The sequence below is a fragment of the Fukomys damarensis genome, unplaced genomic scaffold, assembly GCF_012274545.1.
Source record: "Fukomys damarensis isolate Sample0158 unplaced genomic scaffold, DMR_v1.0_HiC HiC_scaffold_33, whole genome shotgun sequence".
NCBI classification, from domain to species: Eukaryota; Metazoa; Chordata; class Mammalia; order Rodentia; family Bathyergidae; genus Fukomys; species Fukomys damarensis.
In genome coordinates, this window is record NW_022900945.1 from 25,452,622 (window position 1) to 25,467,258 (window position 14,637).

General features: G+C 35.2%; 1 protein-coding gene across 3 annotated transcripts in view; it reads left to right on the top strand.

The window, feature by feature from the left end:
• The first annotated feature begins 469 nt into the window (after positions 1-469).
• The window catches only part of CUNH1orf146 (chromosome unknown C1orf146 homolog), a 32,826-nt gene continuing 18,658 nt past the window's right edge, over positions 470-14,637 (top strand). For 2 of the 3 annotated variants that reach the window (XM_010644930.1, XM_010644926.1), the window contains exons 1-2: positions 470-532; positions 12,898-13,009. In XM_010644930.1, coding sequence (XP_010643232.1) covers positions 12,941-13,009 — 69 coding nt within the window. In that variant the 5' untranslated portion in view covers positions 470-532; positions 12,898-12,940. Of the gene's footprint in view, positions 533-12,897; positions 13,010-14,637 lie in introns of those variants that run through there. The other variant, XM_010644928.1, reaches the window with a different exon arrangement.

Here is a 14,637-nt window from a genome sequence, read left to right on the forward strand (position 1 = left end):
AAACTCTAGGCAAGCCGTGATTTCCCCCCCCTTTTTTTTTTCCTTTTAAAATTTTCGCCTAGTGCTTAAAAACTTCAAAGGCTCCAAACAGTTCTGAAAATAATGGAGTTCTAAAAGGCAAACACACCTGTTTCTGTATGTTTCCTTTATAGTCATTAATGAAAATCTGATTCTTTTTCATAATTTGGGTAAACTAGAGGCTACTTTGATTTTATGTTTCTTTTTTTTCCTCTTTGTGATTTTATGTTTCTAAGAGTAGTGTAAGAACTGATTTTAAACTTTAGAAAGTTATTTTTTAAATTCCGGATAACAGTTTAAGATTTTAAAAAATCAATTGATCAATCGATTTATTGATTTTAAAGATCTTGTTCCTCCTTGCTTAAAGCTTAGCAGAAACCTTAAGCCTCTGAGAAGGTGGAAACTCAGGGTTGCAATTGGTTGGGTCTGCGCCTGCGCAGAAGCTCTGTGTCGCTCTGTGTTTGCGGAACGTTCTGGAAGTTTGGGCGCTGAACGCTGAGGACCTGAAGGACAGGTATGTCTGTGGCCCTGGGGATGAAGCCATCAGAAATCTCTTTAAGATTTTCTTTCTTTGTTATTCTGCCAATTTTTTTTTCTCCTCAGACTTGCCAAGATCAAATCTTTACCTCCGGGCTTTAATGTGAGGGATTTTGTGAGTCCAGTTGTGAAAAGTTGTCGCCTCAGGCTTTTTGTGGCGAACTGGTAGAACTGCTTCCTCTTTTAGAAGGCCTGTCGTCCACTCTGAATTAATATTTCGTTCACTTTGAACTTTGTCACTAAAAAAGTAAAGAAGAGAAAAGACCATGTGGACAGCTGTGCCAACTGCTTCTCATGTGTGAGGGGACTGAGTAGGGAAAATGGTTTACTGGAGATTACCGTGCAATATTGAACTAGTTTAAATTTGAAAACAGAAAAAACATAACAAAAGCCCAGAATTGGAGGACCTTGAAACTGGCAAAGATTTAAGAGGCCGTTGGGACTAAGCTTTACTTTCAGAGAAGGATGCAGGGCAGGTAGACGTGAGGCAATTTTGCCCAGTCGCCTAGCGCTGGAGTGGAATGAGACCGCCTCTGGCTGCCAGAGGTTCCCCCAGCGAACACCAAGGAAGCCTTTCGGCACCGGCCCGTGTTTTCTGATTAATTCCTGATTCTTAGCAGCACACCTAAGGGGATCTACTGACCCCAGCTCCTTTCTTACATCGCACAAAACTAAATCTCTTAATTTTGGTTAGTTAAAATGGTTTAGAAAACCTATGTATAGGGCATGAAGATTTAAATGAGTGTGTAGTACTCAAGATCCTAATGGGATAATTAACAATGTGAAATAGGAAGAAAAGGGCTAAAGGAGTAGGGAAAATGGGAAGTGTTAGGGAAGGGGAATAAGGGAAAAGAAAAAAATGTGAGAAAACGAAAAGATGGAAATAAAGTGTTTGTAAATGGGGAGGGAAGAAGGGGGTGAAAGGAGGGTAGGGACAAGGGGAAAAAATGAGAACCAAGACCTGTCATGTAAAGGTACAAGATCCCAGTAATGAATGTAACTGTACTGTATACCTAGATTGTACCAATAAACTCAATTAAAAAAAATCAGTGAGTGTGTATTACAGTGCTGATGCACATACATACTGATAAGTGCTCAAAAAAGCAACTACAGCCTTTACATATTTACTATTTTGGTGGCGTGTTACCAGGTGAACTGTCATTAACTGGACAATTGATTAAATTATGTATAGTAGCGAGTGGGTGAGAGGTAAGAGTAGCATGCCCCTGCACCAGGCCAACTGATTTACTCTCTCAGAAACAATTTTTAGACTGTGGATTTGCTCATTCAAAAACAATTATCTTTTGAATTTCAATAGTGTGTTAAGCACTGTTTGGAAATCCATGTTTCCATGGAGCCAGATAACTGTCATTCATGCATGTGATAAATGAGAAAATTGTTAAATAGCTGGTTTCAACCCAGCAGGGACAACTTCAATTATTAGAGCTGTTCAAAAGTAGAATGAAACTGCCATGGGATGTATTAACTCACTTCACTGAAAGTGACTTTCACTTGGTGTAGTTAGTTTTTAAATTTTGCTGTGAACTACTTTTGTGTTAAGTAGCATGGAAAGTATAAATTTGATTCACATTAAGAAGTTTTTTATTTAGTGTGTGAAATGAAATATGTTTTTAAACAAACATGTTGGGCAAAATGTTAAGTGCTCCATAAGAGGACTAAGGCAAATTATGAATAACAAATCTCATTTAATTTGATTGGATTAGTGATAGTTTCTTGAAGGAAACAGGATTTTTAATGAGGTTTGAAGAAAAAGTAGTGTTTTTTAAAATAGACTGTTTTCCAGAACAGTTTCAATTTGAACCAAAAGTGAAAATATAGAATATTCCCATATACTCTACCCTCACCTTCTTCTATTTACATCTTAAACCTAGTTTCCCCTATTATTAACGTTCTTGTATGGTATATTTGTTACAGTTAATAAACCAGTATTGCTTCATTCTTATGAACTAAATTCTATAGTTTATTCAGATATCCTCAGTTTTTACCTAATGTCCTTTAATTTGCTGTAGGATCACAATCAAGATACATTACTTTTAGTTGAAATATTTCCTGAGATTCCTTTTGGCTGAGATACTTTTTCACTTTATTTGGATGATGACCTTGAATGCTTTAAGCAGTGTTGTCCAGATAATTTGCAGCATGCTTTGCTATTAGAATTTTTCTCATAATAGGGCTAGGTTATGGTTTTTGTTTGTTTGTTTTGCAGTACTGGGGATCAAACTCAGGGCCTTGTGCTTGCGAGGCAGGCATGGTGCTACTTAGCTAAATCCCCAGCCCAGGTTATGGTTTATTGAAGGGAAATTTTTATCATGGATATTTAACAGTGATGGCAAATCTTTTAGAGCTTTCAGTGATACAAACAGCTCCCTGCAGCATGTGTGCCGTAGGTGCACCACCACTAGTATGCAATATCAAATTGAGTTGAGATTGGTGACAAATGCCTGTAATCCTAGCATTCTGGGGGTCTGAGGCAGGAGGATTGTCTTGGCAATTAGTGATTTAGCAAGACCCTGTCTTTTTATGAAAAGGCTAGTGATGTAACTCAGTGCTAATGTTCAGGTTCAATCCCCAGTACTACAACAACAACAAAATTAACATGGTATGACTGTGGATGTAGATTTTGACTACCTGGCTGAGATAGTGTTTGTCAGGTTTCTCAAATGTAAAGTTACTCCTCCCTTCCCTTTCCATTCTGTACTCCTAAGAAAAGGGTCATTTCTGCGTTCAGCCTCATCCAAGGAAGGGGAAGTTGCACTCTTCTATCTTGAGGTTAGAGTATCTATATAAATTATATGGAAATGTGCATAAGAGATTATTTCCTCTCCACTATTTCTTTATTCAAACATTTATTTGTTTATATCAATATAAATTCATGGGTATTTATTTTATACTTTTTATTATATAATACTCTTTTATTTTGCTGCTCAAAAATTGTTCCAGTTTTAATTGGTTCCTCTGCTCTTCATCCTGTTGATGTGGTTTGGGGTTTTGTGCTTTTGTTGCTGTTGTTGTTGTTTCTCATTGAGTTTATTGGTACATTTTAGGTATACAGTACAGTTACATTCATTATTGGGATCTTGTACCTTTACATGACAGGTCTTGGTTCTCATTTTTTCCCCTTACCCCTGCTCTCCCTTCACACCCTCCTCCCTTCCCTATGTACAAATACTTTATTTCCATTTTTTCGTTTTCTCATATTTTTTTCTTTTCCCTTATTACCTTTGCCCTACCCTTCCCACTTCCCCTACACCTTTAACCCTTTTCTTCCCATTTCACATTTTCAATTATACCATTAGGAACTTATGTGCAATTATAGATTTTTTTACACCAGAGAAACTATTCGGTATTTACACGTGTGACTTGTTTATTTCACTTAAGAGTATATCCTCAATATGCATCCATTTTCCCATGAATGACTCTAATTTCTCATTCGTTATGGCTGAGTAGTATTCCATTTTATAGAAAAACCACATCTTCTTTATCCTGTCTCCAACTGATGGGTAAATGGGCTGTTTCCAAGTTTTAGCTATTACAAACTATGCTGCTATAAGCATGGGTGCACATATATCACTGTGGTATGATTCTTTTAATTCTTTTGAAAGATACCCAGCAGAGGGATGGTTGGGTCCATCCGAGCCCTTTGAGGCATCTCCATATTGATTTCCATAGTGGTTGCACCAGTCTGCACTCTCACCAACAATGGAGAAGGGTTCCTTTATCCCCACAACCCCGCCAACATTTGTTATTGTGTGATTTCTTGATAGCAGCCATTCTTTGTGGGGTGAGGTGGAATCTCAGTGTTGTCCTCTGCATCTCTCGAATGACCAGTGATGTGGAACATTTTTCATATATTTACTTGCTGCTTTTACTTCTTTGTCTGAGAAATGTCTGTTCATTTCAGATGCCCATTTTTGAATTGAGTCTTTATATTTGGGGGAGCTGGTTATTTTGAGTTCTTTATATATTCTAGATAAGAGCCCTTTGTCTGAGAAGCAGCTGGTAAAAAGTTTTTCCCACATTGTAGGTTGTCTCTTAGTTCTGTTGATAGTTTCTTTTGCAGTGCAGAAGCTTTTTAATAAGATGAGATACCAGTTGTTGATTCTTTGTGCTAGTTCCTTTGCTACTGAGGATTTGTTCATAAAGTCTTTCCCAATGCCAATGTCTTCAAGAGTTCTGCCTAACTTATATTCCAGCAGATTTAGTGTCTCTTTTTTAATATTTAGATCTTTAATCCACTTGGATTTTAGTTTAGTGCATGGTGAAAGATAAGGGTCTAGCTTTAATCTTTGGCTGGTTGAAATGAAGTTTTTCCAACACCGTTTATTAAAGAGGCTATCTTTCCTCCAGTGAGGATGGTTGACTCCTTTGTCAGAGATTAGGTAGCTGAGTACATCTGGAGTTGTTTTTGTATCTTCAAATCTATTCCACTGATCCTCAGGTCTGTTTCTTTGCCAGTATGATGCTCTCTTTATCACAGTGGCTTTGTAGTATAGTTTCAAATTGGGAATTGTTATACCTGCTGCCATATGTTGTCTGTTGCCTAGGATGGCTTTTGCTATTCTAGGTCTCTTTGGTTCCAAATGAATTTTGTATTCTTTTTTCTAGTTCTGTGAAATATACTGTTGGAATTTCATTGAATCTATATAGCAGTTTTGGTAGTATGGCCATTTTCACTATGTTTCACTATGCTCCTACCCAGGATCAGGGGATATCTTTCCATTTTCTTATATCCTCTTCGATCTCTTTTTTCAGAGTGCTGTAGTTTTCAGTGTAGAATCTTTTGCTTCTTTTGTTAGATTGATTCCTAGATACTTCATTTTTTTGGGATGCTATTGTGAAAGGAATTGTTTCCCTAATTTCTCTCTCAGTGAGTCTGTTATTTGTGTACAAGAAGGCTATTGATTTTTGAGTGTTGACCTTGTATCCAGCTACTCTGCTGAAAGTGTCAATTAAGTCTAGGAGTCTTTTGATGGAATGTTTTGGATCCTCAATGTAGCATATCATATCATCAGCAAATAATGACAGTTTAACTTTGTCTTTTCCTATCTTTATTGCTTTAATTTCTTTCTCTTGTCTAATTGCTGTGGCTGATGTTTCCAGAACTATATTGAAGAGGAGTGGTGATAGTGGGCATCCCTCTTGTTCCTGATTTTAATGTGAAGGTTTTCAGTTTTCGGCCATTTAATATGATGTTGGCTGTTGGCTTTACATAGATAGCCTTTATTAAGTTGAGATATAGACCGTCTATTCCAATTTTTTGCAGGGTTTTTATCATTAATGGATGTTGAATTTTGTCAAATGATTTTTCTGCATCTATTGAGAGGGTCATATGGTTTTTGTCCTTGACTCTGTTAATATAGTGTGTTACATTTATTGACTTATGTATGTTGAATCTTCCTTGCATCCCTGGAATAAATCCAACTTGTTCAGGATGTATGAACTTCTTGATGTATGATCTTCTTATTAAGGATTTTTGCATCTAATTCATTAAGGAGATTGGCCTGTAGTTCTCTCTTTTAGTTGGGTCTTTCCCTGGTTTGGGAATCAAAGTAATACTTGCTTCCAGGAATGAATTTGGAAGTATTGCTTCCCTTTCAATTTCATTGAAAAGTTTAAAGAGTAGTGGCAGTAGTTCCTTTGTAAATGTCTTGTAAAATTCAGCAGTGAATCTATCAGGACCTGGGCTTTTGTTGGTATACTTTTAATTACATTTTTAATTTCATTGATTTTAATTGGGGTGTTTAAAATGTTTTTATATTCTTTGTTCAACTTTGGTAATTCATATATATCTAGAAATCTGTCAATTTCTTCTGTGTTTTCCATTTTATTAGAGTACAGGTTCTCAAAGTAGCTATTGATGATCCTCTGGATTTCTGTTGGATCTGTTGTAACTTCACCTTTTTCATTCCTAATCGCATGGATCTGAGCCTTTTCTTTCCTTTTTTGATAAGGTTAGTTAAGGGTTTATCGATTTTATTTATTCTTTCAAAAAACCAACTCTTTGATTCATTTATTTTTTGCATCATTTTCTTAGTTTTCATTGCATTGATTTCTGTTCTAATCTTTAAGGTTTTTTATGCTACTGATCTCCAGCTTGATTGCACTATGGTCTTATAATATAAGGGTTAACTTTGATTCCTTTGCATTTATTCAAACCTGTTCTGTGAGCTAGTATGTGGTCTATCTTGGAGAATGACCCACATGCAGCCGAAAAGAATGAATGTTTTGTGGGGTGGAACACTCTATTAAGTCCATAGGTTCAAAAGCTTGGTTCTGGGCCGGGGATTTAGCTCAGCGTTTCGGTGGCCTGCCTCACAAGTGCAAGGACCCGAGTTCGATCCCCAGTACCACAAAAAAAAAAAAAAAATGCTTGGTTCAGTTCTAGTAGTTCATTGTTGATATTTTTCCTAGATGATCTGTCTGTTTGTGATAGTGGGGTATTTAGATCCCCACTACAATTGTATTAGTGCTTATTTGGTTTTTCGTGTTACTTAATATTTGTTTTATATAGTTGGGGGCATTAATATGTGGTGCATATATGTTTATGATTGTCATCTCTTCCTTTTGAATTGTTCCTTTCACAAGGATGTAGTGGCATTCTTTGTCTCTCTTAATGAGTTTTGGTTTGAAATTTACTTTGTCTGCAAATAAGATTGCTACAACTGCTTTTTTCTGGGTTCCTGTCACATGGAGAATTGTTTTCCACCCTGTCACTTTCAGTCTATGGGCTTCTTTTTGCATGAGGTGTGTTTCTTGTTTACAACATATTATTGGATTTTGCTTCTTAATCCATTCTGCCAATCTTTTTCTCTTAATTGATGAATTGAGGCCATTGACATTGATGTTTATAACTGATATGTACTGACTTACTATTGTCATGTTATTGTCTTTTTGTTGACTCTTTTTAATTTTTTGCACTCTCCTTTTAGTTTCTTGCCTTGGCTATTTGATTTGCTCTGTTGGGCCTCATGGTGTTGCGATCTTCATTGTCTTTTTCTAGAATATTATTTAGAATTCCTTGTAGTGCTGGTTTAGTATTCATGAAGTTTCTCGGGTATTCTTTGTCATGGAAGTATCTTATTTCACCGTCCATTTTGAAAGAGAGTCTTGCAGGATACATCAGTCTAGGTTGGAGTTTGTTTTCTTTCAGGACTTGAAATACCTCACTCCAGGCTCTCCTTGACCTGAGGGTTTGTGTTGAAAAGTCTGCCGTGATTCTGATGGGCTTTCCTTTGCATGTGATTTGTTTCTTTTCTCTTACTGCTTGTAGTATTTTGTTCTTCTGTTGGATTTCTGGGATCTTGATTATTATATGTCTAGGTGTAGATTTTTTTTTATCGTGGCTAGTTGGAGAGTCCTGTATGCCTCACTTATCTGTATGTCAAATTCTTCCCCTGTGTTTGGGAAGTTTTCTGTCATTAATTCTGTGAACAGCTTTTATAAGTCATTTGTATTTTCTGCTGCTACTTTATGGATTCCTATCAGTCTTATGTTATTCTTCTTTGCATCATCTAGGAGTTGTTGAATCAATTTCTCATGATCCTTTACTGATTTTAAGAGACCTCTCTTTTCAGGGTCACTGACTGCAATCCTATCTTCTATATCTGAGATTCTATCTTTGTGTTCTTTTATCCCACTGCTAAAACTTTCAATAGAGTTTTTAATATCTGCTTGAATATCTGTTTGAATCTGTTTTATGGATTCCATTTCTTTCCTATGTTGGGCATTCATTGTTTCCAATTCTTTCTTATGCTCGGCCTTCATGGCTTCTATCATGGTCCTGAGCTCATCTTTCTTTTTTTTTTTTTTTTTTTTTTTTTTTTTTGGTCAGTTTCTGTTCTAGAGTCTCTAATCATGACTTTCATTTTGCTCACCATCTCTATGGTTAACTGGGAAAGTATTTCTGTTTTGAATTTTTCTAGAGCCTGTTTTGTTACTTCCTGTGCGATGAGTTCAGGGTGTCCTGATGGTTTACTGTCAGATTTTTCATCCTCACTTGTCCTACTGTTTGTCATTGGTGAACTGGAAGTCTGTCTTTGTGCCTTGCTTAAGTGTTTTCGCATTTTTATTTTTGTTGTTGTGCTGTCCTTGGTTTAATTCATTGGTTATTAAATCTTTCTGATATAGTTGCACTTTAGCTTTTGAGTCTCTAATGATTCATAGACATTCTCATTTTCATAATATCAGGGAAGACAACTCATTAAATCAATGACAATCCTTTAGCCCTATTGATACAATCAGCAACACAATAGGATCAAGCACAACTTACAAATTGACCACTTGTGGTAGTCATTAAGCTATTACCTTTAAACCATGTGAATTAAATTAAAATCAAGGAGCAGCCCAAAATATGTTTGCAGTGAATAAGCTCTTCAATATAGCATCATTACCATTTAGGATGAGTTAGGATGAGAGGAGTAGATAAGTAAAAGAATTGGAGAAGGTTTCAAGTGAAGCCAGAGGACATAGGATGACCATACAGTTTTTAGGAAACTGTTAAAGTCAAAAGGGAAAGACAGAGTGCAAGAATAAGGACAAGAATATAATAACTTAACAGTAATAGGGGCTCACTTTCCATTGAAACTATTGACCCTTGTGTGAAGTAAAATGAGGGAAGAAAAGAACATAAAGAAAAAAGATAAAAGATAAAAGAAGAAATTCAAGTTAGGGCAGGATCAGGAACAGAAAGGGAGATGAGGAATAATATGGGGGAGCAAGAGACTGAGCTGGGAAAAGAGGACAGAAAAAAGAAAGAATTTGCAGAGTGGAATGAGGAAAATAAAGAAGAAAAAGAATTTGAAGGGCCTCTTTCAGACTATATCTCTGCTGTCATAATATACAATGTGCACAGCTATGTGCAGAACTAAGTCCTTTGATCTCAGCTAGCTGATGGCAAACCCCTGAGACTCAGACTGATTTTGGGCTGCAAGGCCCAAATTGAGTTCCCTGACCTCCTGCAAGGTTGAACTCTGCAGAGTTCTACTACAGGTTCCCTCTGCCCTTTCTTTGAAGATGTTCAAAGTCTGGAGCTCAGAAAAATGCCCTTTATGAACACCTGTGCCTCTGCAGAGTGGATCCAAGGACTGGCACGATCAGGAGGCCTGGGGGGAGGGGCAAGGATGGGGGTGTTGCAGGGGCACCCAAGCAGCAAGCTAGTCCTCACTGATTGGGCCAGGCAGGCCGGAGGGAGAACGGATCTTGGAGCAGCTGTCCCGGACCTCCACCTTCCACCTTCCGCTGGGTCTGGATTGTGTTCTATACGCCATAGTGAATCCTTGAATATTAATAAGGGGAAGGCTGATATTTATAGCTTGGGTGGATAATTCCATGCTATTGGAAAGTCATTTGTCATTGGAAATTTTGGAGGCCCAATCAAATGTTCAATGTAAATTAATGAGTGTGATAGTCAAATAAAGTGTGGTATATCCACATCACATGATAAAAAGTTGTGTACGTTATGTTTTTGAAAAAAATATATAAGAAATTTTGAGACCCAATGTTAAATAAAACACTAGGCTGTATGTCCTAAATATAGAGAGAAATATATCATATATTTGTATAGATGAAAAATTCAGCTAAGTAAATATTTTTTCCAAATTGTTGTATAGATTGAAGAAAATACTAATTTTAATACATTTTTATAAACTCTTTTTTTTTAAGATTCTAAAATTTCTAGAGAAAAAAACCCCAAGAATGGCTACAGCACTACACAAAAAGAATAAGGTAGAGGAATTTTTTATGTAAATAGACTTCCTGTAAAACTACCATAATTAAAATGTGTGACATTGGCTCAGAAATAATTGAACAGTAGAATAGGGAATCTCAACAGGTATATGAATATATGGAAACACTTTGTGGCCAAGATGACATTGCAAATAATCAGGGGAAGGAGGGATTACTCAATATACAGTGTTGCGACAATTAGGTAGTTATATTTTTAAAAAATAAAATTGGACATGTATTTCAGATTCTATTTAAAAAGTCCAGATGAATTAAAGACTAAAATATGAAAGGGCAAGCTACAAATTTAGATGAATATTAAAAATATTATCTATGACTGCAGTAGGGAAGGATTTTTAAATTGTTATATGTTTGCAGTACTTGAGTCATTCATTTTGAGGAATTAACATCTATAACATGTCTAAGTCATTTTCTATCTGATTTTCTCCTCTCCCTTTTCCTACTCCTTTCCTTCTTTCCCTTCTCCTACTCCAAAAAGTCTGCCTTTATTTTACTCTTTTTCCTGCAAATGTCTTGAATTCATTCTTCCTCATGGTTGAATAAAATTCCATTTTGTATAATAACATATTTCTGTATCCGTTCATCCATTGATAGGCATCTAGACTATTTTGAGAATTTAGCTATTGTGAATTGTGGTGCTATAAACATGTGTATGCATGTATCACTATCGCATGATGTTTTTAACTCTTTTAGGAATATTCCCCAAAGAGGTATAGCTGGGTCAAATGGAATTTCAATTTTTAGTTTTTTTTGAGAAGTCTTTATAGTGATTTCTATAGCCATTGTACTAATCATAAATGAAAAGATTGATAAATCTGGATACATTGCGAATAATTATTTGTGTGCATCAAAGTTACCCTAAAATGAGGAAAAGACAGTTAGCTAATAAAAAGTTGATGTCTAGACCATATAAAGGAATCGTATAAATAAGAAAAAGAAAATAAAATCTAATTAATAATAAATTAATAATTTTTCTATTAGAAAAATTAGCAAACAACACATGCATTTCACAGAAGTGGAAACCTGGCCTAAAGGTGTCCAGTCTCAATATAATCAGAGAATTTAGAGCACAATTAGATTCAATTTTATGCTACTGGATTTGCAGCAGTTCATTTTTATTTTCTTTCTACCCATCTTAGACACTCAGAGTGTAGACTTGGCTCAATGACTTCTTGAAATTCTCTTTGTACATACTTTTTTTCGTATCTAGTTTCCATTGTATAATGTTTTGTTCTTGTTTTCTGCAAGTTCTTCCTTCCCTAGAGGCAGTGGTTCTTTTTAAGGGGATCTGTACAGGGTTTGGGCCTTAGACCAGCAATATCAGTATTACCTGTGTACTTGTTAGAACTGGAAATATCCAACCCCCCACCCCTGGAATATCTTTTTAAAGATATTTGTATGGCAAATAGCTTTGTAGGATACAGTATTTCCTTCCAGAGTAGAAGGCTGATCCGTTTATAAAAGATTGGCACTATACTCCAGTTCCTTTCCTACATTACAAACCACAATATGTGCAGATATTACTTGGCCTTTGTCCCATCACAGTGTGGAAATTGGGTTTGGGGAACTGGTGTAAGAAAATGATGACACTAGTTATACTGCTATTTCTGTGAGTAAAAATTGTCCTTTTGTCTTTGAGTCATATCTTCTTTCTGTATCCGTGAGACCCTGCAAGGCTAATTTTTTAGCTTCCAAGTAAGTTAAAACCTTACACCTTTCACAGTTCTTTTTTTTTCACAATACAAAACCAAGTTATTTCTTCTAAGTTTTTATATAAAAATAAATCCATTCAAATTTCACAAGTAAATTATAGATATCAAGAATGAAAATTAAAGAATATTAAATTGAGATTCAGGGTAGAAAGCCCAGCACTAGAATGCTTACCTAGTATCCACAGGCCCTGGGTTCAGTACCTAGCACCATAGAAAAAGAAACTGTTTTTCAGAGGAAAATTAAATCATTGTGGTACTGCTCATATTCTCATATTGTTTGTATTTTTGTAGACAAGATAAATAAAAAGAAAATCATCTTTGTGAAGATTTGATTTGTAAACAAATTTAGTTTTTGCAGTGCTACAATTCAAAAAGGAAAAAAAAGACAGGAATTATAATGGCTATAAATCTCTTGGTTTTCTTCTGGACACAAGTAATGTTGCCTTTTAAATTACTCCTGGTTGTTCAAGTCATTGCATATGATGAATCAAAAGAATGTGAGCAAAATGAATGGAGGTCTGAGAAACCATACCCTCTGCACACTTATCTGCCTGGTTTTCTGTTAATTTATGGAGTCCCTCTGACTCTGCATCTGCTAAATAAAGTTCACTGTAATAAAGAAATGCCTGAATAAACCCTTTCTTTACGTTAGCGCTCTGAATAGGAATCGTGGTTTCTGGTTTTAAAAGAAAGCACAGTATTGAATAGGCTAAATGTATAATAAGACACTTTTTCTATTGTCAAATGGCGATATTCAAACATCCTTTAACATGTTGGTACCTGTATTACTATAAGTTTTATTTCTGTCTTCCATTTAGTCATCCAGTAGACATTTCCTTATGTTCTTTTTTGCTCTTAATTTTCTCAGATTTTGGCAATATTAGAAACTGAGTTGAGCCAAAGATATACAGATGGCTGAAAGTGGTGAAAAAGAAAAGTTAAAATGGACAACTACTGTTATTATTAGCTCATCGCTTAAGGTAAGAGAGCATTTGGGTCATTGATCTTTAAAAATTAACAGCAATTCTCATATAGTATAGTATTTTTAAAGATGCTTAGCTTACTTATCCATAGTTAGTTGTGAAGAACAGAAAGTACATAAGCTAAATTATAAACTGTTGTATCCACTTTCAATATTCTACTTTCCTAAAACATTGAAGGATGGAAACTGAAATTCTTTTTGTAGTTCAGAAACTGCTCTAATAACAATGTCAGAGATTGTAGAAACAGTAAGGTATATGCACATACATATTACTTCCTGTTTTTTGAGAAATAACCAGAAATTAATATGCCTAGGGTTAGCAGCATTGGAAAGAGGCTGTCTTTATGTACCATAGTTTGGAGTGGAAAAGTTGAAAGTCAGTCTGCAACTGTTTTTTAACTTTTTTGGTCCAATATTTATCTGTGGACAGCCCCTAATGTCTAGGGTGAAGGAGCAAGAAGCGATTCTCCATGATAAGAAGGCACGAGACAATAGTGAGACAGAAGGGATTTTTTTAACCCTATGCACTCAATTGCTGCCTCCAGTTGCACTTCCTGTGTTGACTTCAGCCATCTAGGTCCATCACACACACTGTACTAGCTTACTTCAGCCTTAAGTCTTGCTGGAATTTTGTGTGCTCCTGTCATTTTGTTAGGTTTCTGGAATCTATGCTTCTCTCCTGTTTCTATAGCTTTTCCAGACATATTCTGAGAAAAAGAGCCAGCAAATGTGAATTTGTCAAGAGCACTATTTCATTTATTATTTTGTTTTGTGCCTTGTATTTGTTGCACTGTTCTCATGTTTCTTTGTTCTCTCCTCACTCCATTTATACCAGATTGGTTGTTTTTCTAATTTCTTTTTTAATACTAGCTTTTAAAGTTACATGTTCCATTTCTATATTTTAGTATTATCCTAGAAATTTTATTATGAATTCTTAGTGTAATAACATCCAAAATAAGTTATTTTTAGCTTCCTCTTAAAATAATTTAATTTCAATGACCCCTTTCTGTATTATGTCCCAATATCAGAAATCTTGTTTTTTAAAAATTTTACACAATATTGTTATAATTTTCTAAAGTTAGCATTTCTTTTAGTTTTACTCATGTTTTTGCTTTCTTTGTTGTTCATATGGTTCAGACCTTCCATTTTGAATCATTTTCTTTTTGTACAATTTAGAAATTATCCCAAGGAGGATTAAAGGCAAAAATCTCTCAGTTTGTGTTAGTATAACATTTTTTATTTCTTCTCATTCTTGAGATATATCTTAAAATCAGTTTAACTGAGGCATAATTTGTAAACAGTAAATGGCACACATTTTGAATATATATATTTCAGTGAGTTTTGACTATTTATACCTTGATACTATAACTCTAATCAAAATATGGAAAAATTTTATTATCCCTGAAAGTTCCTTTGTGGTCGTTTGTAGTCCCACACCAACCTCTACCCCTGATTTTATTTTTATCTCAACAGGATAATTTTACCTGTTCTAAAACTTCATATAAATGGAATTCTACAACTTGTACTTTTTTGTGTCTGACTTCTTTCATTGAACATAATGTATTCAAGATTCATTCATGTTGTTGCATATAATAATTTGTTCTCTTTTTTTTTTTTTTTTTTTCT